The sequence below is a fragment of the Scophthalmus maximus genome, chromosome 13 (assembly GCF_022379125.1).
Source record: "Scophthalmus maximus strain ysfricsl-2021 chromosome 13, ASM2237912v1, whole genome shotgun sequence".
NCBI lineage: Eukaryota > Metazoa > Chordata > Actinopteri > Pleuronectiformes > Scophthalmidae > Scophthalmus > Scophthalmus maximus.
In genome coordinates this window covers 6,945,166-6,971,550 of record NC_061527.1, presented here as the reverse complement: position 1 = coordinate 6,971,550, position 26,385 = coordinate 6,945,166, and the positions used below count along the sequence as shown (strand labels likewise).

General features: G+C 41.8%; 2 protein-coding genes across 8 annotated transcripts in view; one reads left to right on the top strand and one right to left on the bottom strand.

The window, feature by feature from the left end:
- Positions 1 to 1,083: 1,083 nt before the first annotated feature.
- Positions 1,084 to 21,882, bottom strand: swt1 (SWT1 RNA endoribonuclease homolog). Of its 5 annotated transcripts, none has more exons than XR_007032027.1 (18): positions 20,863 to 21,050; positions 20,438 to 20,553; positions 19,873 to 19,931; positions 17,787 to 19,758; positions 17,558 to 17,687; positions 17,260 to 17,361; positions 16,469 to 16,660; positions 15,469 to 15,562; positions 14,786 to 15,027; positions 14,265 to 14,413; positions 13,788 to 13,926; positions 11,571 to 11,710; positions 11,076 to 11,209; positions 10,594 to 10,740; positions 8,343 to 8,409; positions 8,122 to 8,189; positions 4,750 to 4,815; positions 1,084 to 1,793 (listed from the first exon to the last, which is right to left on the bottom strand). XR_007032027.1 is itself a non-coding variant. In XM_047336797.1 (18 exons), exons 3-18 carry the CDS (start codon positions 20,504 to 20,506, stop codon positions 1,688 to 1,690), a joined length of 3,810 nt encoding a protein of 1,269 aa, XP_047192753.1. In that variant the 5' UTR covers positions 20,507 to 20,511; positions 21,079 to 21,211; positions 21,667 to 21,882; the 3' UTR covers positions 1,084 to 1,687. The 5 variants fall into 5 exon arrangements, 4 of the variants coding, with proteins under 4 accessions (XP_047192753.1, XP_047192751.1, XP_047192752.1 ...); XM_047336797.1 differs by lacking the exons at positions 4,750 to 4,815; positions 20,863 to 21,050 and adding exons at positions 21,079 to 21,211; positions 21,667 to 21,882 and having other exon boundaries at positions 20,438 to 20,511; XM_047336795.1 differs by lacking the exon at positions 4,750 to 4,815.
- anos1b (anosmin 1b) overlaps positions 21,147 to 26,385 on the top strand; it is a 43,937-nt gene continuing 38,698 nt past the window's right edge. Inside the window, exon 1 of one of the 3 annotated variants that reach the window (XM_047336799.1) lies at positions 21,147 to 21,288. Coding sequence is in view for 2 of the 3 variants with exons in the window: in XM_035646718.2 (XP_035502611.2) it covers positions 22,202 to 22,270 (69 nt within the window). In the remaining variant the exon portion in view is untranslated. Of the gene's footprint in view, positions 21,303 to 22,104; positions 22,271 to 26,385 lie in introns of those variants that run through there. The other 2 variants (XM_035646719.2, XM_035646718.2) reach the window with 2 other exon arrangements.

The window sequence follows — 26,385 nt, the reverse complement described above, 5'->3', positions numbered from 1 at the left end:
AAAACAAAAGTCAGCATATGGTGCATGTGCTACAGGAAGGAAGGACTTAGTACTTAGACAAGTCTAATTTCAGCCTGGCCACACGTGCGTATAGGGCTGATGTCCAGCCATACGCACACATTTAACAACATTATTGACGACAGGAAACCAGATCCAGACAAAAGGAGATGAATTACTTGTTCCTCTGTGGAAATTTCCATCGCATGATCAATCGGGGATAAATCTTGTTGCCCATTAGCCAGACACATTAATTTGTTCAGTTGTCTGATTGATGAGGTTCCTTTCAGATCGATGGTTGTTTGACATTTAAAATTAACTGCAAAATCTTTATAAATGATCAGGAGGAGATTTGTAAAAACAGAACTAATGATGCAGGAAATAAATTGGTAACAAAAAGTTCAACATTGTAATTGAGAAAAAAAAAATTCAATAGCAGTTGTGTGTCTGTGTGTGTGTGTGTAGCGTCCAAACTCTGCAATGTGACTGGACAGGAAGTTCAGCAAATACCAGATCATCATTGTCGGTCCAGCCCCCTAACCCTTCCCCCTCCACCTCCTCCTCCTCCTGCGTGACGTCTGATGCTTTTAGCCTCCTCGTGTGTCAGAGCAGCATCAGCAGGCGTAATCTCTGACCTTTTGCTGGCGTCACCTGCGTTCTAATCCCTTTAGTCTCTCTCTCTCTCTCACTCTCTCACTCTCTCACACACACACACACACACACACACACACACACACACACACACACACACACACACACACACACACACACACACACACACACACACACACACACACACACACACACACACACACACACACACACACACACACACACACACACACACACACACACACACACTCACTCACTCACTCACTCACTCACTCACTCACTCACTCACTCACTCACTCACTCACTCACTCACTCACACTCACACACATATCAATCACAGCATATATATACAGTACAACTCAGGTGAGATTCAGTTAGTGTAACTGTGACTGAGGCCATGTAAGTTTGGAGATCAATGGGAGCAACTAATGCCGAGGAGAAAAATAAAACTCTAGTAACAAGACAAGTCCTTCACAGCTTTTTACTTTTTTATTTAAAATATATTTTGTGTTCACAAGTTATTATTTATTCTAAGTTATTATAGATTTATTTTACAGGCCCAAGATAGTCGTAAAAAAAAAAAAAGCAGTCAATTGTCAAAGTGGGGACTGGGGCGCCTCGGATCAGTTTCTTTATCATCATCACACAAGTATCGCTAAATAAATAATCCAAACTCTTAAGTGAAAATCATGCAACAAACTGCCAAAAGCAAATATAAACATTTCGATCATAATAATGAAAACACGCACCTTTTTTTTTATTTTTATCAACATAAAATATATGCATAAATCTCGGTAAACATACTGAACGCATTAAATATAAAAAAAGGATAATTAATCACTGCTGAAATGTGATCGTTTGGCTGGAGATAAGACAAACAATATTGTAAACAAAACTCTTCACTCTGATGCAGAACATACAAGGTCTGTTTAACAAATGATTTACAGATTGATGTGCAGATGAATGGATTAACATTCATAAGACTCATTCAGGCGATACGGAACAATATCGTCGAGGACATCCGTTTATTCAAGGCATCGTTCTGGCGGACGTGAGAAACGTCCTGACTCGAGTCCCGTCAAGGCGACGGCGCGAAGGCGACGGTTTGACCCGTGACCCCGACACAACGGTCCAGGGCCTCGTTCAGCGTCTGGAGCTGGGTCCCTCCGACTCGCAGCTTCTCCCTGGAGACATGAAACATGAAATGACTCATTAAAATGATTTTGTTTACTACTCTTTAATGTGACCTGATGTCTTCTAGCCCGTGGTTGAGGAATTTCATGTGTGTGTGTGTGTATGAGCCGTCTGTCATGTGCTCTGCCTGAAGCAGACTAATTTGGATGCTAAAGATTCATATTTCTTTATCTCACAGAGTTGGGACAGTTTATCTCGATTGCCTTGACACATTCCTGCATCTGTGTATTGTAGGGCTGCAACTTACGATTATTTTCATAATCGATAATACCAACATGATGTTTTGGTTTTTGTCCGCACACCGAAGATATTCAGTTCACAGAGGAGCAACCAGAAAATATTCACATTGAAGAAGCTGAAATCAGAGAATTTTTACTTTTTTCTCTTCAAGAAAACAACTTGAACCTATTAATCGATTATCAAAAATAATTGCAGATTAATTTAGAAATCGATTACTAATTGATTCTTGGATTAACTGTTGCAGCTCTAGTGTATTTTGTTGTGTCATTTCCAGAGATTTGAGGTGGGTGGGGCTCAGGTGAAGAAAAAACAAAAAGTGATGTCGACACTGCTGAATTGGTTGTTGACGTAGTTGTGACGGGTGTGTTGGGAAGTGTTTAACTTTTTATAATATATAAATTGTAAATCTGATGGTCATCAAGAAAAAACCACAAGTTCTCCTGATGGACGAGCATGTTACAGAGAACAGTTCAACTGAATTATCAAGCACAAGGCGACATTGCAGAGACGGAGAGAGAGAGACAGAGAGAAAAAAACTCCTTTGATTGTGTAAAAACATCTGAAAAAACCAGACTGACGGGACGGTGGGCGGCAGTCAGCTTCAACCGGTCGGGTTGAGAGGAGAGGGAGACGAGGCACAACTGCGTTCCGAGATGCCACAATACATTTTGTAAGGTCAAATCTTTCAATTTCAGCTGCTATGATGATGTTTACCCAGTTGTAGGCACATACAAGAAAGAATGTAACAAAAGTATGTTACATAAACAAAGTTGCCCTTCAGTCAATTTGGGGTTTGCTCTTCAATGTGATCATTTAAGGGATGTGGTTTTATATTTTCTTTCCTTTTTTTTTTTTTAGTGCGAAGTGATTCACTGTCCACTGGGGTATTTAAGGTTTTAACAATGGGCCAAAGCCTTTTTGATTGGCTTTCTATTGACTTTACATAATGAAGTGGAGGGACGTAGAACTTCGCCCTGCACACACACACACACACACACACACACACACACACACACACACACACACACACACACACACACACACACACACACACACACACACACACACACACACACACACACACACACACACACACACACACACACACACACACACACACACACACACACACACTCTCTCTCTCTCTCTCTCTCTTTCTCTGTGAGGGAACTTTCTGTGTTTTTATGTGCTGACCGATGTTCGGGGACAAACTGTTCACGACACAGACAAAGGAGTGTCTGTTTGAGCTGCGGCTTCCAGAAGCTCTGCATTCTGGTGTCAGCGATTTACGCTCACGTCTCTGCAGCTCAATTACATTTTTTTTCTCTCTGGTTACAACACCGTGTACCATCCATGCACTTACAAATTCACGAGTACAACAAAAAAAATGAAAACCCCACAGACAACGCAGTCTTCTCTAATTGTCTTGCTAAAGTCCTGGCAACGGCTGCTTAGCAGCGGAGACACTGAGGGAGCTTGTTACTTGTTTTGTTTCCTCCTCTGCTTTGTTCCCATTGGATCATTATGTAACTCCGGGGAGGAGAAGAGGAGTCGACGACCCCCCCCCCCCCTGTTTTCACCCGACTTCTACCCATCCACTTTCCCTGTCGTCCTCCAAATGTGCGGCCCTGTGTTTTTATAACCTGTGCAAACAGCACGGCTGTGTGTGTGTGTGTGTGTGTGTGTGTCTGTGTCTGTTACCATGGACAGAGACTCTTGTGTGAAAAGCTTCCTCTCAATCTGTTTACATCGACGACTATGGACTCGACGGTGACACTTGACCTCGCACACGAAGCTCTTGTATGTATGAACTGAAGCCCGTCTGAACGCAATCACGCCAAAGCCAGTGACGCACGTGAATTCTGACCCAGATCAACGACGTATACACACAAAGAGCGAAGAGCTTCGCTGCTTCTCTCTGTGTGTGTGTGTGTGTGTTGCATAACGGCCTGTGTGACAGGTAGTTAATGGATATCCCCCAGAAGACAGTGGCGATTTGCACATAGAAGCACACGACCGGGGTGACATAACCGATTCTCCACCACCGGCAGGCCGAGCACGTTGTTTCGTTTGACATGAAGCCTCCGATTGGATACACTGTCCCACCCAAGATTCTGCTCAAAAGACACGTGGATAATCGCCACGGCAACCAAACCATTTTTGATCTCCGTCATCAACTGTTCATGCGGACAAGCAGAAGGCGATTGATAGAAGCAGGAGTGGGATGTACAGGAGGGTCTGCAAAATTGTACTCCAGCGTCTTGTTATAATTACATATCTTCATTTTTTTGTCATTTATGAGAAACAGTGTATGCTTGGGACGCACGACAAATTTGGGAAGGGCATTCCGATAATAAGTGTAATCTTATCTTAATAAAAGTACAAAACCCCGCCTATAGGCACGGACAAACATTACAAGCTTCTCCTTTTCACTCTGCGCACTTAATATCCTCAGCTTTTATTTATTTTTTTAAATAATCTTACAGCAAACCTTGATAAAAAAAGTTTAGATTAATCTAAGTCCTCTTTTTTAAAAGGCCATTCTTTTCTCTCTAAAATATGTTCCGTCGAAAGCAGACAAACCGACCTTGAAAAGTCTGACTCAGTCTTGGAGAGAAAGGCTTCGACGAGGGGGTCGCTGGGTTTGCTTGTGAAATGTTTGATGAGCAAAAGACGTGCAAGAGCTGAGATGAAACGGTATCATACCTCAGTAATATTATGGAACAGGGGGATGCAGGCAAGAGCTTCTATGTGTGGCCATTTTTGATTTAGCTGTCGAAAGAAGAAAAAAAAGAAACGACTGAGTGAGAAACAACGGAGAGTAAACTATCCGTCTTATCGAACGTAAGACGTGACATGTGTGCTGTTCCCTCCAGTCTATAACAACAGGTCCCTGCTATTTGATCAAGTTAAATAAAACTACTGGGTAAATATTAACAACATAAGATAATTCTGACTGCAAAGGATAAGGAGCTGATGTTGTTTGTACACGAGTCAATGAATTATGTAAGACGCGATGGGCTGGTTGACTACTGATTGCATTCAAATGTATTACTGTGCATTGTAAGAGAGGTGCAACGTGATCTCGGCTGCTGGTTCCCGATCAGCTGTGGTAACAGGCAGCTGACCAGTGTGGCTGTTCTTCAGGCCCGTCGACGTATCCACAGCTGAAAAGAACCAACGTGCAGCAAAAATCGTCAGGCTCTCACAGAAAACCCCAAATTCATATTTGTTTCCAAACAACACTGGGAAAATCAGACAATTAGGGCATCACACGTGCCCAAAAAATCCCAATCACAAGGGGGTAGGATGAGACGCGCACGTTTGAATACTTTCTGTGACGTGAATCTCCTCGAGCGGATGGAAAAACTAGGCCGAGAAGCACAGACACTGGAAAACAAAATTGTGTTGTTTTGCTCCTTTTCCCTCCCACTCACATGGAAAAAAACCCACTAAAAAAAAAAATTGGTGGCTTTCAGAAAAGGCCACACAAGCCTATTTGGACAAAAACTTGCTTGTTGCCTTTCAAAATGTTTATTTGTTTACCGTAAAACTAGATCCTCTCTGTCATTATAGAGCTGCCTCTTTATGAAACGTGCATGTAAACAAACACCATTTGTTGTCTATGATAAAACAAACAGGTGTTTGTGATCAAGAGTTGTAAGGCATCGCAGGAAAACATTTTTGAATGACTCTTTTTAATTTCTAAAACCTCAAAACTCCTGTGGAAGCGTTATCAGCTGTTGAGGCCTGTTTGTGCCCGTGAGCTGCCAGTCAGTGACCGTTGCCAGATCCAGGAAAAGGGGGCCTCCCCCAAGGCTTTATATAACGTATGACATCATGCCACTGCACGGAGCACAGAAATCAAATATTTAACACTGTGGATAATGCGCTCGCCGAGTAAAGGCCTAGATCTCTTCACAGGCGAATGTAACGAATAAAACATTTACGATCACAACACGGGCGAGCTTAACTACATCCGTCAGCGGTCGCCTGTTGTAACAAACGCTGGAGTGACGTGGGAGCTGAGTGCCGGGCAAAGCTCGTCCACAAAGTGACCCAGCAGATGTCGTCTTTAATACTAAATAAACCTCTGGTTTCATTTCGGCTTTTGTATCATTATTCAAAGCAAGAAAGTAAATCTCCGGAATGCAGACAGTGTGTAATACTGCCGGTTATGTAATGGCCATACTTCAAAGTCGTCGACTTGGTGTGATCAACAAAAGAATAATTGACTAAAAGAGTTTTAGAATCAATGCTACTGATAGTGAAAGTCAATATTTTCTATATGCTGGGGTTGTGACATCATCAGAAACAGCTCCTGACAGCAGCATTAAAGGGGCAGTTTGTTGTTGTTGTTGTCGTTGTGGTGTCACTCTTGTGTCGACGAGTGATGTTTACAAACTGCGCTTGCAGTGTTGTGGGGTGCGATCTGCACCATTTTTTTTTTTTGATTTACGGAGCTTGGACGGCACCGAAAAAACAGTTTTTTTTCCTTTTTTCCTTTCCTTCCTTCCTTTAAGAGAGGCCAGGAAACAAAAACATTTATAACAGGTTTATGATATGAAATGTGAAAACCTTGCATTTAAGAAGCTGGAATTCTCTTTTTTAAATTTATTTGTTATTTTTCTTGATAAATTATTCAATTGTTAGAGATTCTAAGATCACTGTCCATCAACTAACCAATAATAATAATCTGCAATAGTTTCGGCACAAAAAATTCCACATATAGTCAAACAACATACGCTCTCGGTCAGAATCAGTGAGACGGCCCTTAACTGGAAACAACGAGCTGTAGCTTAAGCAAAAGTTAAACCATTTCTATATTTAAGGTGATGTTAATAGCAGCCAAAAATACATAGGATAAGCAGGATAACTGTGCACTAATAGGTGTTAATATTTAGTCTTAACTCAGGTAAGATGTCCTGTTTTCTGAAGGGTCAACAGTTATGGCGGCACGTTTCACATCCATTCTGGTAACAAGAGTTAATTCTTTTTTTCACCTTCAACATGAACATTCAACTGAACCTGACTACGCACAACTGTGAACACAAAAGTGGTGTTGGTGTGTGTGTGTGTGTGTGTGTGTGTGTGTGTGTGTGTGTGTGCATTTGGTGGAGGCTTTTTATTTCCTGACTCTCCTGCGACTCTAATGCCTTTATACCCAAAGTTCACACTAAAACACAACGTTAGCCAACATCGCGACACACCAGCTGTGCTCCGATGAATTGTGACTGGGCGGCCCAGTTTGCATTAGTGGTTAATGGTTCCGTGTTGATTTTGTTTAGTAGTAATAACATACGCATGTTTTTTAACAGTAACATTAAATTAATGATCAACTTAATTTGCAAGATCTTTCAAAAGCACATTTGAGACATTTTAAGGCCTTAAAATGGTGATTGTGATATTTCAGTTGTCAGACTTTTCTAAGGACCTGTGGAAACCCTGGATCTTCTCAGAGGCGGTGAATGTAAAGCCTAAGTTACACGAGTGAGTGAGAGAAAAGGTAAAGGGGGAGCAAACAAAGAGCTTGTCCCATAAAATACCTCTATTTTAAAAAAAATATAAAATGTCGCTCTTTAACTGGAAAACAACGAGTTAGTGCAGTGCCTCAAACAACCAGTGCGAATGTGTGTGATTATTTGACAACGGCTGACAAGAACATCTTACAGATTTGTGATCCAGAGGTAACTGCATGCGGGCATCGCGGGCCCAGTGCTCACTGCGGTATGCATATTAGATGATTAAGTTTCAAGGAACTATTGAGCTGTCCTTCAAGGACATGTGTTAATATTCAGTGTCACACTTTGTTTGGAAGTGTTGGCATGGCCACTGACATTGTGAGAGCTCTGCTGGGGATATCTTAGAGAAGGGCAGAATACGACTACAAAAACAGCAACATGCCCAGGCATGTTGCAACTATGAGCGCAAGAACTCAGAGAACTTGAGGATGTTCGATTGTGTTATCTGGTCAGAGGAGAGGTGTTGTTAAATCCATACATCAAACTCAGTGGGTACATGTCAAATCAGGGCTCTTTATTTCACTAGTGTGTGTGTGTGAGTGTGTGTGTGTGTTACCTGTATTCCTGTTGTGAGAAACAATCAAGTAGGTCGATGGCTGTCAATCTGGAATCCACATCGACGATCTAAAACACAATGCATACAAGCTGAGCTAATACAGAACTTGTCATGGTGAGTTCAAAACAAATACAGACCACGGGCGGGGGGGGGGGGGCAAATGGCTTCAATCAGAACTACATCATATTGCATGATACCGTGATAACTGAAATGGTACAAACCTTATTAGCGTGGATAATGCTGAGCAGTGTCTGGACTTTCTCCAAACTAGGGACTAATGACAACACACTGAGGAAAAAAAAGAAGAAGAAATATTCTCATTTTCAGGTAAAGTTGAATCACTGTCAGCAACTATAAAACAGGCTGCTAACCCCCGAGATGGCCATTCGAGTGGAGTCCTAAAATATCCATATCTCGCATCCACAGAATGAGAAAAAACGCGCAAGAGGGACACGGAGGGAGATGAGTCATCGCTCTGCTCGAACACGTGAAAATGAGTCTGGCCGTCTCCTAGGCAACTGCACTAGAGCAGCCCAATACATTTGCTCAGAAAAACACAGTGAACGAAGGTTCCTGCAGATGGAGACGGAGGTACAGTTGCATAGTAGGAAAAAAAATCTCATTCCAAAGTTGGACAGGAATCTAACACATTAGCTGTGTTTTATTTTATGAGCCAGCGTGTCATTTATTTTATTTCATCGACAAAGGGGAGATCAACCAAAAGCATTTAAGACCCTGAACAACAACACTCAAAAGGAAGGACCCTCAAAACTGAGCGACAATTCCACACAGATGCAGCTGTGGCCGAGTTAACATCGGCACCTTCCACAGATGGTCTTGAACATTTTCATCATCACGAATGACTGACTGAGGTTTTCGAGGACACTGTTCCTCATCACACTGATTAACGTCACACAAAGACCCTCTAGAGCTGCTGCAGGTGTCCTGTCGCAACATTGCGACCAGGAAATGATGGATGAACGTCGCCTGAGCTGCTAAGGTACAAAGTAAGAACATGCCATCAAATCAAAACATTTGGTTTTGAAGATGTTTCCTGTATGGTGCACATGTTATATTTTCAGATGTATTCATTTCACGTGCAGTTAGTGAATATGTTCTGCCAAGTCAAACTAAAACCTTAAAAAAAAAAGCATCTCAATATGATTGATTTTCTTCAAACAACAAAATAAAAAGCTTATTTTCAAGTCCTCTTTGCTGGTTTTGCAGACCTACAGTGAGGAGTTCAGAGGGACTGGACCTTTAACTGTCACCAGCCCTCAAAGAAAATCCAAAATGTCACAGCGAATCCCGCACAGGGAATGAATGATGTACGGACTCTGACGGGGCATCATGTTGGTGTGGTGTTTTGATATTTTATGTGTGTGTGTGTGTGACAGAATAGGAGGGGGTGGGTGTTGTACAACAGTGGACGAGAGACATCATAACAGAGATTTGAAAAAATATATATTGAACAGCTATGGAAGTTTAAATAGCCATCTTCCTGCATTAATTTAAGTCAACTGATCTACATAGGCCCTGTAGAAATAAGCTTTTATAAATGGTCATTGCAGGAAAAGGAAAAGTGTTACGGGGTTATGGTTTGTTCTTTTTCCAAGATCAGGAATTTAACCATCATTATTTATTTATTTATTTTATACCTGTGCCTTTCCTACTGTGACATGTGAAAATGTCTCCTTTGCAAAAGGTCTAGTGTTGAATGTTTTCCCGCACCCGCCGTGGCAGCCATGTGAATAAACAACGACCAAAATGAGAGAGGTGAGTTAAAGAAAAACGTTACTGCGAACCTGTGCCGCAAGCCAACGAATTAAGTATATTCTGAAGAGTTCAGTCCTTCAGTGTAGAGCAGCCTGTTGCGTCACGGGAAAAGGTGATAAGGCAAAGCTACAAGGTTAAGCAGATTACAGCCAGACCAACATTACCTGCCAAATTAGGCCTGAGATCTAAGGGGTCATACAACATGACACACGTAACCGGGACACAGGAAGGAGGAGGCTGGTTAAGGACGGATCAAGAGGGACTGTCTGTCGGGACAGAGGTGGGTCACAGCTAGTATGAAGGCACGAAGAGGGTTTTCACAGAGTTTGGTGAAGACGGACGATTTGGAATGTCTATTCTCTACAGCATTCGCTTCCCGGTTCGGTCACGACTCGACTACCAAAAGCTCATGCTTTTTAATAGTGTGTTAATATGGAAGGAGATTACTTCTAATACTTCTGTGGATGGATGTAACCCAAAATTCACTTCATATACACAATGTTTCTTTTATTTTAGGTTGCAGTCTCTATTAATACTCACTTTAACCATTAATACTCACTTTAACCCCATAGGCTAAAACTCAAATAATCTACGCTCCTCTGCCTGTCTGCCACAGGGGCTCTTGTGGCAGACAGGCAGAGGAGCGTCTGGTAGTGTGTTTAGGCTGGCAGCAGTGATAAGAGGCGGCTGAGATACCTGCTGAAGGCTTGGAGCAGCTGTGAGACCATGGAGGACAGTTTGTGCAAACAGGCCAAGGCGTCATGTGGTGGCGAAGGACCTCCCGCCGGGCAAACGCTCTGCATGGTGTGAGGGTCAAAGCCCAGCGCTTTGAACACTTCCAAGCTGAAACATGACAGAAAATAGTGACCTCTGAGGTCAATGTAATGGAAAAAAAAACAAAGTACGTATGAAAATAAACAACCTCCCAAGTGTTGCTTTTGTACTAATTATAATTACAGGAAAGGAATCTGGTGCAATAGTCCACAGGTCTTTTGTTGCTCACATGTTTACAGTCAACTGTGCTGAATAGTGTCCTCTTGCAACAGGAAAGAACAACTTTTAAATGCATGGTGACATAAGTTATAGTCGATTAAAAAGTGCTAACCCTAACGGTAGTGCTCCAATTATTTATTTACAAAAATATGTACAGAAGACATCATCTTCCCCATGACACCAACCTTATCTGATACACATTACACCAGACGTTCTCAAACAGGGACCACACTTCCTGATGAGAGACCTGAGCAGACACAACTTGTCCGTCTTCATCGTCGTCGTTCATGTCAACGTCACACACAGGAGATTCCGGAGCCTTTATTTAATTCGAAAAACTACTTATTAATCAACAATAATATAATAATGATAAATATAATAGAATCCAACAGTGTAAATAAAAGGCTGTCTAAGGAGAAAAATAGACCTTGCTGTGCAGTGTTCAATTTATTTGTTATTATCAGATCTTTCCCGCTGAAAGTAAATAGACTTCATCCAAATAACTCTGTAAGTATACATATAATATACACAAGAGAAAAAGAATACCAAAGTATTTAGTTTTTTTTGTATTTCTGTGGTTCCAAACGACCACGATATACAAGACTTTTTGAACAGTTCAGAAGTGGAATAAATTTAAGTTGTGATTACGAGAAAAAAAGTTAAATATGTTGAACACTGACCTGAGGTTGTAGCTTATTGAAAATGTTGTCCATTATGGAAACGGCACCGGGTACACGGCTTGAACGTCGCCCAAACGCTTTAACAAGCTCCTTTGCTTCTTGAAGGGCTGCTAATGTATCATCACAGTCCATTGTTTTACCTGGAATGATATTTAAAAAGATATATATAATATTATATATATATATATATATATATATATATATATATGCTATCATAAAGTGGACATGCGTAAAGATGCACATTGACAATTAAAACAGTTTAAGGGGCACATGTCCTCATTGGTAGAAATGGGGTATAACAGGATACAATCCAAAAACACAATCTGAAGCAATCAAAACCCTTTATAAAAATCTGAACATTATAACCTTCACAAAGGTATGATTTACTAGTATAAGACTTGTATTAGACTGCAAGCACACACACGAACAGCAAACACAGGATCATGAGACAATGGGAAGAGGTGCCACTTGTTTTTCATGAGAGGATGTTTGTGTCACATTCTGAGTTGAACTGATATGAATATTACACGATGGCAGACAAAGCCAGCCAGTGGTACTTGTGATCTCACTCTATCCATCATCATGAAAGCTCCATGCCTATCCATAAAGCCTACCCACAATGCAACCTTACCAATTCTTACATGGTATAGGCCTCTGAGGAGTCTGTCCTCACAAGTACGGCAAGCAACTACACACACTCACAGCCTGTTCAGAGGAGACCAGAAATTCACATGCAGTACTTTTCCACTCCTACATTTGTTCTTAGCCTCACACAAACCACACAGTTTATCCCTCCTTCCCTCCTTCCTTCCTTCCTTCCTTCCTTTCCTTCCTTTCCTTTCCTTCCTTTCCTTTCCTTTTCCTCCTCCTCCTCCTCCCCCCAGAGTCCTGGCAAAGAGCCAGGATGGGTGGTACTTAGACATCCAGAATCACGCTTGTGAACCAAGGATACACAGAACAAAGGCAAAACTCTGTTGTTGTAGCTATTAACATTCTTGGAGGGCTTAAAAACCCTTGTGCCACTGGTGCAGCAGTCAAGCACACACACGAGTGGACTTAGTCCGAGACTGAAACACACACACACACGGACACACACACACAGGGCACCGTAAGCTTATGTAATTAGATATCCAGCGGTGAGAAGTGCTGCAGCGGGTGACTCAGCGTCTTTCTGACACACATTTGAGTGTCCTGCTTTAGCCGATGACCTGATTCCATATGTAGTTCTGTAGGGTTGTAGCGCAGTGCGGGGCAGACCGCATCACACTGGAGTCAGGCTTTTATCTGGGGATGACTCATTAGCTCAACACCACTGTCCGACGAGGAACACAAACAAATCCCTGAGGCGGACGTTTTACGATATTTGAGGTTTTCATTTAGCAACCCTTACAAAACAATAATTCAAAAGCTATTCAACAAATGCATTTCTATCACAAACCCACAGCATGGCTGTTTGCACTCGTGATGCTTTATGCTCCTTTTCCTCCTTTCCAACTCTGTTCACATTCAGAGCAAAGATTAGAATCGGTCCCAAGGAAACTTCCATCAAATGTTTTCATCTACAGTATGTGACGGTTTCATGCCTTTCCAAGGCAAAGCAAAAGACAATATGCAAACAAAACAACGTAAGTGTCCAACACATTGAGAACTGATTTACAGCACACTCTGAGCCATATTGGACGTCACACCTCACGGCTATACAGAGCTTCTGTCTAAACTGACTCTGCTCAGCTGTCTAAACAGTGTGCTATAGATTTTTTATGTCTTTGCCAAGTTACATACTAATTTATTATATTAATTCCTGTGTTGTGTTGGTTAAATTTTCAAGTTATCGTACAAATTAACACTGAGAACTCAGGTGTTTGGACTATGACCAAGACAGACAAGACTGTTTATAGTAACAGGAGCCTACATTTACAGTAACCTACATTACTGTCTGACATGATAATCTCTGACCTGATAAACCTAATTATCTCTTTTCAGTATCATCTGTTTGATTTCGAGTTGTTGTCACTCATGAAGACATTGTTTTCATATTAAGTCAGCAGGGGCATCAGTCAAGATTTTTAATGCAAACCCCAAAAACTGTAGTGGAAATCCATTACCTAAGCATAAAATAAGCACAAAATAAGCATTTCTTCATAGGACATATGTCCTCATCAGTGTTTGAAAACCACTTCATACATAATAACATTTTCCCCTCGTCCACATACATACCTGAGTTGAAATATTCAATGAGATTCAAAACAGTTTGCTGCTTCCCACGCGGGACAATTTGCCCAAAGACGGCGATCCAGTGTTTTTTCATACACTGCAGGACATCCTGGAGAGTCCAGGGTGGTTTTAGGTAAACTATCTGTGAACAGAAAATCAATATCAATATAAATAGTATTTAATGACATCTACATACCATTCATCGTTGTAAAATGCAATTACATTACCTATACAATAAAACTCTTTGACCCGGTTTTATACATAAATATTCATATACCCGTATATACGGAATGTATACAAAATTTCTTATCTATTTGTTTCTCCTTTTGCAGTTTAGCTGTAGTTCTTTCCTCAACATTGTTCAAGTACATTGAAAGCCACAATAAACTCCTTGCCCAAACAAAGCGGATTCTGATTTAGAATTATCCATCCAAACATCATCTCAAAGATCATGTGAAATTCCCAAAACATAACATTTACCTCTAACCACAGTTCTTCATAGGCGGCCTTCATCTCCACCTCCAACACATCAGACAGCACCTCTCGCAAGCTTTCTTCTAGTTCAGAGACACTTCTGTTGAGGTCCCATTTCTCCTTCTCCCCTTCTCCTCCACTGAGCTGCTGGTTATCTGTGATCAGTCACATACATGCATATCATATATATGTAAGAACAGAAACAAAGTATATTCATGTAAGTTGCTGTTTCGCTACAAATGCAGTGTTGAACTTCTGTAATACCAACTGAGTGGGTAGGTGAAAGGGTTTTTTAGCATTTTATTTCTGTTTTTATTTTTGTCCTTTTTTTGTTTATGAAAACTGATATAATTTTTTAAATGTCGCTGATTTAACACCAAATACAGATGGACCTGAAATGAAGGAGAAGAAAACAGGAAAACAGGAAGGGCTGGATGGTATGTGCTTTTAACTACTACACTTTGGATGGCGTAGTAGGCCAAGTAATTTCCTGTTTTGCATGAAGAACGTATTAATCCCTGGCTCACATTTCATCACGAGTCCTAGAGAAGGGCATGTTCTCCCTTGAACGTGTGGCTGTGCTTGCGTGCAACTCCTGCTCAGCATCGGTGATGAGATCTGAGGGTTAGAGTGTGGCGGCATTGGAGTCTCAAAGTTGTGCAGAGGGTGGAGGCCATGACTGGATCTCACAACTTCTGCCTCCAAATCATTCTTGCTGAGGGCCCTAACCCCACTCAGCAGGGCTTTACTGCAAAGGTTCTTATCATTACTGGAGAGGAAAGAGGGAGAGCATCTTTTTTAATCACGTGGCAGTGAGAGCAGAAAAAATATTAAGGTAACTCTAATCTTATTGTGCTGTGAAACAATAATAAACTAATTTCTTTTTTATTTCAGCAAGATTAATAATAACAGTGTCCGGAAACAGCGGAAGTCAGAGAAATAGGTAAAAAGAGAAAGAATGTGAAATTATTCATCAGCCACTCCTTTCGAGTTCCTGACCTCAACTCAGAATTTCCTGCTCAGCACATCTATTATTGCCCAAACCCCTGTCTGGCTCTATGTTTCTCTCATCCTAACTGGAACTATCTGGCTGGACCCACTCACAGTCACATGCATGTGCATTTTTTTTGCAGAGGACACACACTCTGCTGCTGCAGCAGCAGCAGCAGCAGCAGGAGCAGTACACAGTAGGGGGGAGGGGGATACTCACGTGCATAGCATGAGAGCACAGCCTGGGTACAGACTCTGGTATTGCAGGCAGCACTGCAGAACTCTGTCATCATTATTCTCAGCATTCAGACCATCTGAAGACAAGGAGGCGCAGACACAAAGAGGAAGGAACATGAAAACAGGAGAAACATGACAGTCCATATAAAGGCAAAGAGAAATGCTTAATTAACGACACTGAAAGCACATGAGGTGAGTGTGTGTTATCAGCAAAAGAGCACAGCATATCTTTTTAAAGAGAACAAGGGAGTTTCACATATGAAAAGCACAAGATGGAGACTTCAGGTCTATTTCAAGAGATACACTTCTATGCTCCTAAATACTTAATAAACAATAAATAATAAACCTATATCCCCGCTAAAGCTCCTTTATCACAGAGATCACACTGCCAATGTTGAAAAATTTATGTTAGATCAATTTTACATTGAGCTAAGAAGTGGGTTACCTTATGCTTGGGTGCAACCTGCCCTTGAGATGCACACAAATTTATGATGATAAGTTCTGGAGGACCGGCCAAGTGCGAGTGCCACCTACTGTCTGTGCTGTCTGTGGTAATAGTAGAGCAGCAACTATAAATGGAATGACCCTCACACCTCAAAATTAGAGACGTGTTTTGGTCAATATTGGAAGAACAAAATACCAACTTTAACTGCAAAAAATAATGCAAACAAATCTTAATATAATTTGAAAATAAATAATCGTCCCAATATTCCACAGGGGCTGATGTGCTGATATGAAAGGTCAATTTTGTAACCTATAAAAGAAATCTTAATATTAAGTTTTTACAGTTTTGCCTACAAATTGCTGTAATAGTTATGTGTGCTTTTTTGTGGTTTATCAGCCATCATGTCCCAACAGTTACCAGAAGAAATCTAGTGTGAGCACATGGGCAGCCTTAACTTTTAATTCCAAGTGCCATCCTTGGTTGTAATAAATTTGACTTTCAAAGCACTTGAAACTTTTTTATTTAAATCCAAACTCACTACTGCTCTCGGCGGCCTGCTGCATGGACTGGCCCCAGAGGTGCGGCTCCCGGTCCTTCAGAGTGTTGTAAATGTACGAGATGGCGGGGGTGGCCAGGTGCGCCACAGAACCTGACAGGCCTCTTCCCCTTTTTAGGGAATCCAGCTCCTGAAGCACCACCCAGGGGATCAGCACAACGGGGCAGCCCAGGGCTAAGACAGCACGACATGGGGGACAATGGTGAGAATATTTCATTATTATTATTCTGGTTGGGAACATATTTTAAAATGTAGAAATGGGATTTTGTACTTTGGGGAAAACAAATCTTTTTTTCCCGACATGATCGATTCTGTAATAAAAATTCTTTATAGATGTTTTTTTTTTTATTACTCTGTAACCTAAAAATCATCCTCCTGCTCCTCAAGGGCTGCTGTGGTCATTGAATCGGGACTTGATGTTCTTTAAAATGACGTGTTAGTTGCTCTTTCTGTTTTCCTCACAGCCTTCAAATGTCACACAATGTTGTAGGAAAATATTAAGGCAAGATGGTTCAGGCACACACCCTAAATGTTATGATGAACAGAAGGCCAAGGGCAGGTAAAATGTACTGCATTCTGAACCATGAAATATGTTGCACATCATATTTTGTGATTAAAAAGGGTAAGGAGTATCTATTACTATTGATGTTGTGGTATAATAGTTCAGACACTTTTAGACACTTGGGAGAAAAACTAACTGCGTATATTTTATAAAGAAAAATACTTTGGTTGTACATATCATTAAAAAAAACACCATTGTTCACTAAAATCACCTCCAAGACCATGAGACCGGGTCTTCTTCACATAATCCAGGTGACTGAGAAGGACGTTGGTGTCCAGGACGAGGATGAGGTTTTGCGGAGGGGGTTGTTTGCCTGTAACAAAACACAAAGTTCATGTCTATTCAATTATATGTGGATGAACAAAACAGTTAACAACTGAATGAAAACTAATTCAAGTTGGGCCTGTGAAGGTTGTCAATCAGATTGTAGTTCTTTATAAATACAATTTTGTGATGATTGTTATTTTCACTTCTTATGACTATGCAAAGATGTATACAATAACACTTACAGTAAACATCTGTAGCCCCCTCCTCCTGGGGGTCTATCTCCATACAAGTGAGTTCTCCGTAGCTCTGCATTATGTTCACCTCTAATTTCTTCTCAGTGCGGGCAAGATGAAGCTCGTCAACCAACTGCATCTACAGAACAACACGTTCATGACCAACATATTGACCCGTCGCGACAACAACGTACTAAAGTCATTTGGCAAACACGATCGCAGCGATGCTTTTCATTACCTGGTCATACCACAGCTCGGGGGCGGCATCGCACGCAGCTGGGATTTGGTCAGACAAGGACAAGCTCTTATCTTGTGCTTCAGGTGAAAAGCTCGGAGTTACATACACAAAGCTGTGATGTTGTTGGACCGTTTCCTGCTTGGAGTTTCTTATTGTGGCCCCAGAGTCTGAGATCTCATGTTGCTCACGTTTGAGAATTCTGTTTGCTGAAATAGGGTCATTGTTGTAACGTCTGCCAGTTATTGGCCCTATTTGAATCTTCTTTGGTATCTTAAACTTTGGAGGCGGAGGTGGTGTGAGAGAATCTATCTGTTGCAGAGCAGATGATGGCCTTGCTCCCTTATGTGAATGTGATGAGAATGTCATCTTAAACTTTGGAGGAAGAGATGGTGTGAGAGAATCTTTCTGTGCAGAATCTTTCTGAGCAGATGATGGCCTTGCTTCCTCATGTGAATGTGGTGAGAGTCTCCCCGGCACTGAGGTGACATTCTCCAATAGCTTTGAGCGACTCTCTGAGGTAGTGTGCTTGGCTGAAGTGGAAGACTGGTTTGTGGAAGAGGCATATAGAGGTTTTGCTACTGTGCACAGTCTCCTTTTGGCCTTAAACTCATTTTCTCGATGCCTTTGGCACATCTTTTTGACCAACTCCTTTCTCCTGTGCTGTAAAGAATCTCTGGAGACAGAGGAGGTCTTGCTCGGTTCCCAGGTCTTGCTCGGTTCCCATGTCTTGCTCGGTTCCCTGGTCTTGCTCTGTTCCCAGGCCTTGCTCGTATTGCTCGGTTCCGAGGTCTTGTTCGGTTCACTGGTCTTGCTCGGTTCCCAGGTCTTGCTCTGTTCCAAGGTCTTGCTCGGTTCCCAGGTCTTGCTCGGTTCCAATGTCTTACTTGTATTGCTCGGTTCCGAGGTCTCGTTCGGTTCACTGGTCTTGCTCGGTTCCCAGGTCTTGCTCTGTTCCAAGGTCTTGCTCGGTTCCCAGGTCTTGCTCGGTTCCAATGTCTTACTCGTATTGCTCGGTTCCGAGGTCTCGTTCGGTTCACTGGTCTTGCTCTGTTCCCAGGTCTTGCTCGGTTCCCTGGTCTTGCTTGGTTCCCAGGTCTTGCTCGGTTCCCTGGTCTTTCTCGGTTCCCTGGTCTTGCTCGGTTCCCAGGTCTTGCTCAGTTCCCTGGTCTTGCTCGGTTCCCTGGTCTTGCTCGGTTCCCAGGTCTTGCTCGTATTGCTCGGTTCCGAGGTCTTGTTCGGTTCACTGGTCTTCCTCTGTTCCCAGGTCTTGCTCGGTTCCCTGGTCTTGCTCGGTTCCCAGGTCTTGCTCTGTTCCCAGGTCTTGCTCTGTTCCCAGGTCTTGCTCTGTTCACAGGTCTTGCTCAGTTCCCTGGTCTTGCTCGATTCCCTGGTCTTGCTCGTTTCCCAGGTCTTGCTCGGTTCCCTGGTCTTACTCGTTCCCCTGGTCTTGCACGGTTCCCTGGTCTTGATCAGTTTCCTGTTCTTGCTCTCACTTCCAGTCCTTGGTGGCTCCTCAGTTCTGCATTTCTTTTTCTGTACATTGTGTCTATGTTTCTCCCATTCAGCAGAAACCAAAGTTGGACTCGTTAGCTTTTCCAAATTTGAAGACGTCCTCTGGGAAGACTTTACAGCTGAGCTTCGTTTGGAGATCCGCTCCGTTTTCTGCGAACCTGTACCTGGCGTGTCAGAGCGCCATGGCTTTGCGGGTCCTCGTTCCACATTCTTACTCCCACTGACAGTTTGATATTTCCCTGAAATATAATCCGTTGCTTTACCAGAGCAATTTCCCCGGTGGAATGGCAAAGAGACACTTTTTGTTTTTGGCAATTCGTCTGCGTTATTAACAGGTTTCCAGTCTGTTGCCTCTGCTTCTGTCTGCTTCCGTCTGTAGACTGGCTTTTTGATCAGGCGGGTACTTTGGGATTCATCTTTGGTTGAAGAAGAAACAGACCTGTCCTGCCTCGCTGCACAGCTACATGTAGAAGAAGACAGGAAATGTGATAAACATATAAACGGGTATGAATGATGCTCAAGATACTTAGTACCTTGTGTGTCATTATTGTCATTGCTGTTTAAAACCTCTGACCTTTCCAGCCTCCTCTTTTCACTTTTGCTACTCTTGGTGACATCTTGATGTTTGGATACCTAAAAACAGGAACAAATAAACACAAAATCTCAATGTGAAACAGCGTGTTGCGAGTACACAACACACCACCGATGACAACAATAATCATTATATGATTTCTGCCTTCATGTTATGAGGTCCGGTATTTAATTTGCTCCACCAACCAAAAACAGAGATTCCTACTGAACTCGATAGGCATTTTAAAAATGTTCTTTTATATCGCAGTTTACTGTATGTCCCATGAAACTGACTTGGCATGAGTGTTTGAGTGTGTACATCCATGTAATGTGCGAGGAAAAGGAGTAACAAAGAAATAAAAATGAAGTCAGTGTGTCCCACTGGGAAAATCAGGATACTCAGTTCTTTGACAGAAGTTCTCTCCTATAACTTTTACTGGAGTTTCCCACATTGTGGAGAGACTTTACTTCTGGCGCTTATAACATTTGCACAGTGCTGATACGATGACATGAAATGACATGAATCAAAGATGAGGATTTCATCCACAAATGAGTGTCGTCGTCCTCACCTTCTCGTCTTCCTCACTGGAGGAGGAAGAAAACTTCTTGCGCACTCTCTTTTTGGACTTTTTGGACATTTTCCCTGTGACGGTCATTGAAGAGAGACAGCAGACTTCAGTGACTACTGCAGAGCACAACGATCCACACTTTGTTTCAGCAGGACGAAACAAAGGCTCTTGACATTAAAATCGAACAATGTAAAAATAAACATGATCATATGAGGCTTAGGGGGGGAAATCACCCTCAAATGATGTACATGGATACATCCTCTCTAAAAAGACAGCGTATATTTCTATAATGTACGTAGTGACTTAACTCAAACACAAACTATGTCACAAACATACACTGAACATATTAAACGGATCTTATGTGTAATTTACACACGCAACACTAGGGAGCATTTCAAGTCAAATGCTACTGTTAGCTCATTTACCGTTAGCTCGTTTAAGCTAGCTGACGACCAGCGACGGGTCGAGCGAACCGTCGTCTCTGATGTCGGACACCCTCGCGTGCATCGACTCGGTGAAATAAAGCACTTGTGGCCGGATTAAGTGTCTCATTCATTCCCCTCACACAGCAGCCTGGAAATCATTCTAAAAACATCCGGCACTGTTCCGCATCTTCTTCTTCTGCTGCTGTACGTGACTACCTGTGCTTCCGGTTCCGGCCACTAGCGCCACCCACTGGTCTGGAGCGGAGCTCCGCGACCCCGGATGCGGTTGTTTGTGGCGAGCGAGCGCCGGCTAGAGTCGTCTCTGTTCGGCAGGAGAAGACCCGCAGTCCTGAGAAGGGAGAGAGAGACGGACAGGGGGAAAGACCTGCAGTTATCCCGTGATCCAGGAGTGGACAGCAGCTCAAGGTCAGCGGATGGGAGTGAGGATCCGCCTTATCTCGACGTTTTCCACAAACACACACGCAAAAACCACCACCTGCTATTTCACCAACGTTACACCGGTTACTTCAAAACTCAGCTCAGTCGTTTTCCATCTGCAGCAAATTATACTGAGGGCATAAAAACAAAACCAGTTTATGACCCTGTGGATTGAGTATATTGATCGATGGTCAATTATGTATGGGCATTGTAAAAAAGGCCATCCAGCACACAACTATCGCCCTATTCTTCGAAATTTGAATAAAATAATTTACTTATACTTTGTATATTATTTATAAGCAGCTAATGAAAAATCACTTTTGGGTTGCCAAGTTGTGGAAATTCCTCCTCCTGCATAACACTTACACTGTCTTTTTTTTTTTACATTTTTTCAAATTCATTATTGGTGTATTCAGAGTGAATATGTCCTATGTAATATTGCAGATGAAGCCCATTCCTCTTGAAATCCATATGCTGATAAAGTGAATCAGGGCAAAGTTACAGGCTTTAGTAGGGACATGGTCAGACGACCAACTCATTTAGTTTCCCCTACATGTCTCTGTAAGTGTGTATTACATCGAATTGAACTGTTTTAATGAAGACGGGTGAGCATCTGTCTCTCCATCAAAGATCTTTGTAGTGCGACGTAATGGCATCCAACTTTCCAACAGACTCGACGTAAAGTACAAAGGCCTGTATCTCAGCAGCGCATTGGTCAAGCTGGGTGATTGACACGACTATAGACATTTCAGAGCCAGTAGAAATTGATGGACGGCCTCAAAAGCCCGCCCAAGGACACCATTCGCTATCTGTGAGGGGGGTGAACCCACTGTGACTTTTGACATGCGACTTCCGCCTGTGTAGTGGAAGTAGGTCGGACCAGGCGGATTAATATCTTGAGATGACGAGCGGTCTTATCGAATCGGTTTTTATGGATCAAAACACAACTTTTCCTGCAGATACTTCGACGGTAAGACATCATTTATGTACGTCGCTGTGTTGATACGAACATTGGTCAGCGGCTGGTGAGCTGAATGTTTGTCTGAGAGTTAAAGGGGAAGGACAGCGTCGGAGTCTGCAGAGGCCGGGCGTTAGCGTGCTGTGTAGCTTGCGTTGTTAGCATGTTGGTAGCGGCAGCTATCAAGTCTGACATCGGTAATATATTATCACGTGAAGTTGTCGTGTTTATGCGATGTGCTGACTCAGTTGCTTGGTGTTTTAATTATGTTTGTACATGTTGGTGTTGAGGTGTAGCCGAGTTTCTAACCGTTCTGTGAATATGCTGTATGGCTTATATTGCTTCACGTTGAGAAAAAATGATGAGTGATTTGGTCCAATTGTGTCGAACCAAGGCCCGATTCGGTTCCTATGGAGCAGGTCAAGTTTTTAAACGCTTATCTTCACTTCAATATGTCTTCCGACCTACTGTAAACTATATGACCGTATACAATCCCAGGCTTTTGGACACCACCACATTTGAGAAATAATGTTTACAGTATATTTGATACCTTTTGAAATCAACACTGAAATTGCAATTGCAGTTAAATGCCACACAGTGGCACTGTAGCTCCGGTTACTGTTCCACTGGTGTCTCTCTCTTGACTCACTGTGATAAGAAGAGGTGGAAAGAAACGAAACATTATAAAAGTACTGTTTTGAAGTGCTTGAACTTCCCTTGAATATTTCCTTTCTTCTGCTGCTTTACATCTCTCCTGCACCTCTCACTACCCCAATGCCCGACTCTTAAATTCTACTTTAAGGAAACTCATTTTGCTTGTGAAGACAGGTATTTGGCTTTAATGGAGTATTTGTAGAGTTACTGCCTTTTACTGAAATAAAAATATTTCAGTTCCTCCCCAACTACTGGAGCCAAGGCGTCACATTGAGCCACCGTGGGGTCCTGGTACCGCGCAGCTTGAGGAACAATAGTGTTGAAGACTTCAAAGGTGACAGAAATCAGGCCGACCGACATGATGAGCTGCGAGTAGTTTCAGCTGTAGGGACTAATCTGTGACCACATCGGTAATCTTGGACATAAATGATAACAACATGTAGGGATTGTGACAGTCAAATGCTCTCGGATTCAAACGATGAGACAGTTTGGATTAGACCAGTGACATGTTAAATACACAAAGATTAAATTTGAAAATTAGAAACAGCTTCTCCGCTTTGTAGTTCATAGAGATGGTTAGTTTTTGCTGGGTTTGGCTGTGTTTATGTGGCATGTTGTGAACAAGGTCCAGGAGTCAGATGTCAAACAGACCGGTTCATAAGATTACATCATCAGAAGGCTATACGCGAAGCAGTGTTGCTTCTCTTATTAGCATGATTCATGAAACTCAATCTTCTCTGTAACCATACAAAAAAAAAAGAGCCAATTACACAAATGGAATACATGCCAAGTGGAGGAATACCGAATGCCTTCACTTTGAATTATGGTTTTGGTCTAAAACAGACACATTTAACAATTTAAATAAATCATAAAACATCAGAGACAGCCTCAAAACCCATCATCTGAAACTCTGCATCATTTTTTTTGGCACATTTTGAACCAGCCAGCTGTAATGTACTCAATTAACAAAAGCTGTCATATACACAGATTACAGGAAAAATGACAGAAGCAGCCATAAAAATGTACAAATCTATCTGATATATATATATAATAAATATAACTGTAATACAGTGTATTTACATGTGAAGAGATTGTTTTTCCTACAAATTGTTTTAGAATTGTCTACAGACATAAATGACTGTTTGAAAGGCTACGTTTTTCATTCTCATTTCTTCATGATATAGATAAATGAATCACACTCAGCAGGACTATATATTATATTATATATGAATACGATACTGAGGCTATGACCTCGGTGTCTGTCCATCTACCTTTCTGTCTCTCTGGAATCAGTGTCAGTTTCTTTGTCTCGCTCCCTGTCCCTCTCTGTCTCCGCTTCTTGTCCAGCCATTTCAACATTTGGCTTTAATCAATGAGCTGTGTGTGTGTGTGTGTGTGTGTGTGTGTGTATGTGTGTGCATGTGCGTGCACTAAGTAAGTTCTTCACTCCATAATGGTTTACTTAGAAACCTGAGGAGGGTGTTTATGAATAAATGAAAATATTTTTTTAGGTTATTTGGATAATGTGCAGCTACTTTGTGTGTGTGTGTGTGTGTTTGTGTGTGTGTGTGCACGCTTGTGTGTGTGTGTGAGAGAGAGAGAGAGAGAGGCGTAAGGATATGTGCTTGTGTGGAAGAACTGATTTTATGCTTTTTGATTTAAGGAGATCCAAGGTCCTCTGGGGTCACACAAAGACACACACACACACACACACACACACACACACACACACACACACACTCGGTGACACAGAATGGCTTCACACCACATTAGTTATCCAGGAATGAATTAAGTTTTGTCTCGTTCACTAAAATGAGTATTTATGTCTCCATTAGTAGACGCAGTAATGCAGTCATCAGAGTCTATATAGACCAGTGGTTTCCAAATCAGGAGGTCGGGACCCCTATAAGGGCCCGAAGGTAGAACCATGGAGTCACAAGATGATTATGGAGATAAGAAAATTGTGTGTACGTTTTCTGACATTTTTTTTTTTTGTGTATATTAGAAGAAGTTTGTGTTATCGTTAATGTGCTTTGGCTTGATACGCCTGTGTCTTTATATTGTTTTACTACTAACTAACTTTTGTGCTTTCCATGTTTAAGTGTCTGTGTCTACATGTAATTTGTATATTTTTTTTTACCATCAACCTGCCAGTGACGAACATGAAAATGAAAATCTGGCACATAAATATGTTTGCCTTAGGTACGCATGTTAATTAATATGCATTGTCCCTTTTTAAATGAATGAACATAAACATTTTGGGCTGTGGCAAATAAAAATGTGCATTTTCCCCCTTTTCCTGACAATGTATTGACAAAACTACTAATGAAGACACAAGCACAATAATATAATCTTTAGTTACAACCCCAGATGTCATTGTTTTGAAGGTTATTGATCTATGAAGGGTTGGAACCACGGGTCCAAACTCTGAGACTAACCCACAGTATGCAGCTCTGTTCTATATGCAGACAGAATGAAAACCCTGGTTTCCACTGCAGCGCCAAAAACAGTCCTGCCAGTACTCACTAAATATTTATACAACTCTATTCCCCCCAAATCAAAACCTAGGTGATTCTTTCTACTCGCTGCTGCCAACGGAGATGACTCCTCTTCTGGGTTACGGTTTCATATAAACAAATAGAGCTTTCAACCCTTTGTCCCAAACAACTTGACTTGGCCCTGGGTCTTGTAAGCCCCACTTGGCTCTGCAGTCGCTGTCGAAGAGTGGTGACTAACGCGCCGACTGGCCCTGTGACAGACACTTACCTCAACACATTCTACAGCCCTCACTCCCATTAATAAATGCTTTTTATTATTCGGCTCTAATAATTTACTTCGCTCTAATTTTTTTTCTATTAAATTTCCAGACTATAATGGGAAGTTTGTTTTTCAGAATAGTTATAGTAAAGTGTTAACAGACCACAAACAATAGTCGGCCATGCAAACCGTTTAGCCATAAATTTATGTCCTGATGTTTGATCCAGTGTTCGTTGCTTTATTTTAATCTTCCACTGATTGTAATTTGGACCCGTGTGTTTGTAATAATGGTGATGAGGATGAGGATTTAAAAAGAATATGATCACCACGTATAGGTGATGTAAAAGAAGACTCTATGATAATGTATGAAAATATTTAAGTGGGAAAGATGGTGCTTATATGTGCGATGTGGACGGCGTTGATGAGGATGTCGAGCTGGAAGGCATTGATGGTAGTTGCAATTCTAGCGATGCTGATAACAAGATGAAGATAGTGATGCTCAACATGGTGTTGGAGGTGAGGATGAAGAGGAGAGAGGTGGGGATGATGATAAATAGGGGGTAGATAAATAAGATAATGATGGAGATGAACATAACGATGATGTTGAGGGATGATGATACAAAAAGGATAAAAGTGATCAACAAGATGGCAACGATTTTTTTAAAACTGCAAATAATGATGGAGATCGTCTAGTGGAGGTAAGGATGATGAAAAGA

What these genes read in the sequence shown, in the direction of transcription:
- swt1 (XM_047336795.1), bottom strand. Translation starts at nt 20,524, where the DNA reads ATGACCGTCACAGGGAAAATGTCCAAAAAGTCCAAAAAGAGAGTGCGC. An exon ending in GAAAAGAGGAGGCTGGAAAG is followed by an intron (nt 19,759 to 19,872) that starts GTCAGAGGTTTT and finishes TTCTACATGTAG; the next exon opens with CTGTGCAGCGAGGCAGGACA. An exon ending in TCTAGGACTCGTGATGAAAT is followed by an intron (nt 14,414 to 14,785) that starts GTGAGCCAGGGA and finishes GACTGATCACAG; the next exon opens with ATAACCAGCAGCTCAGTGGA.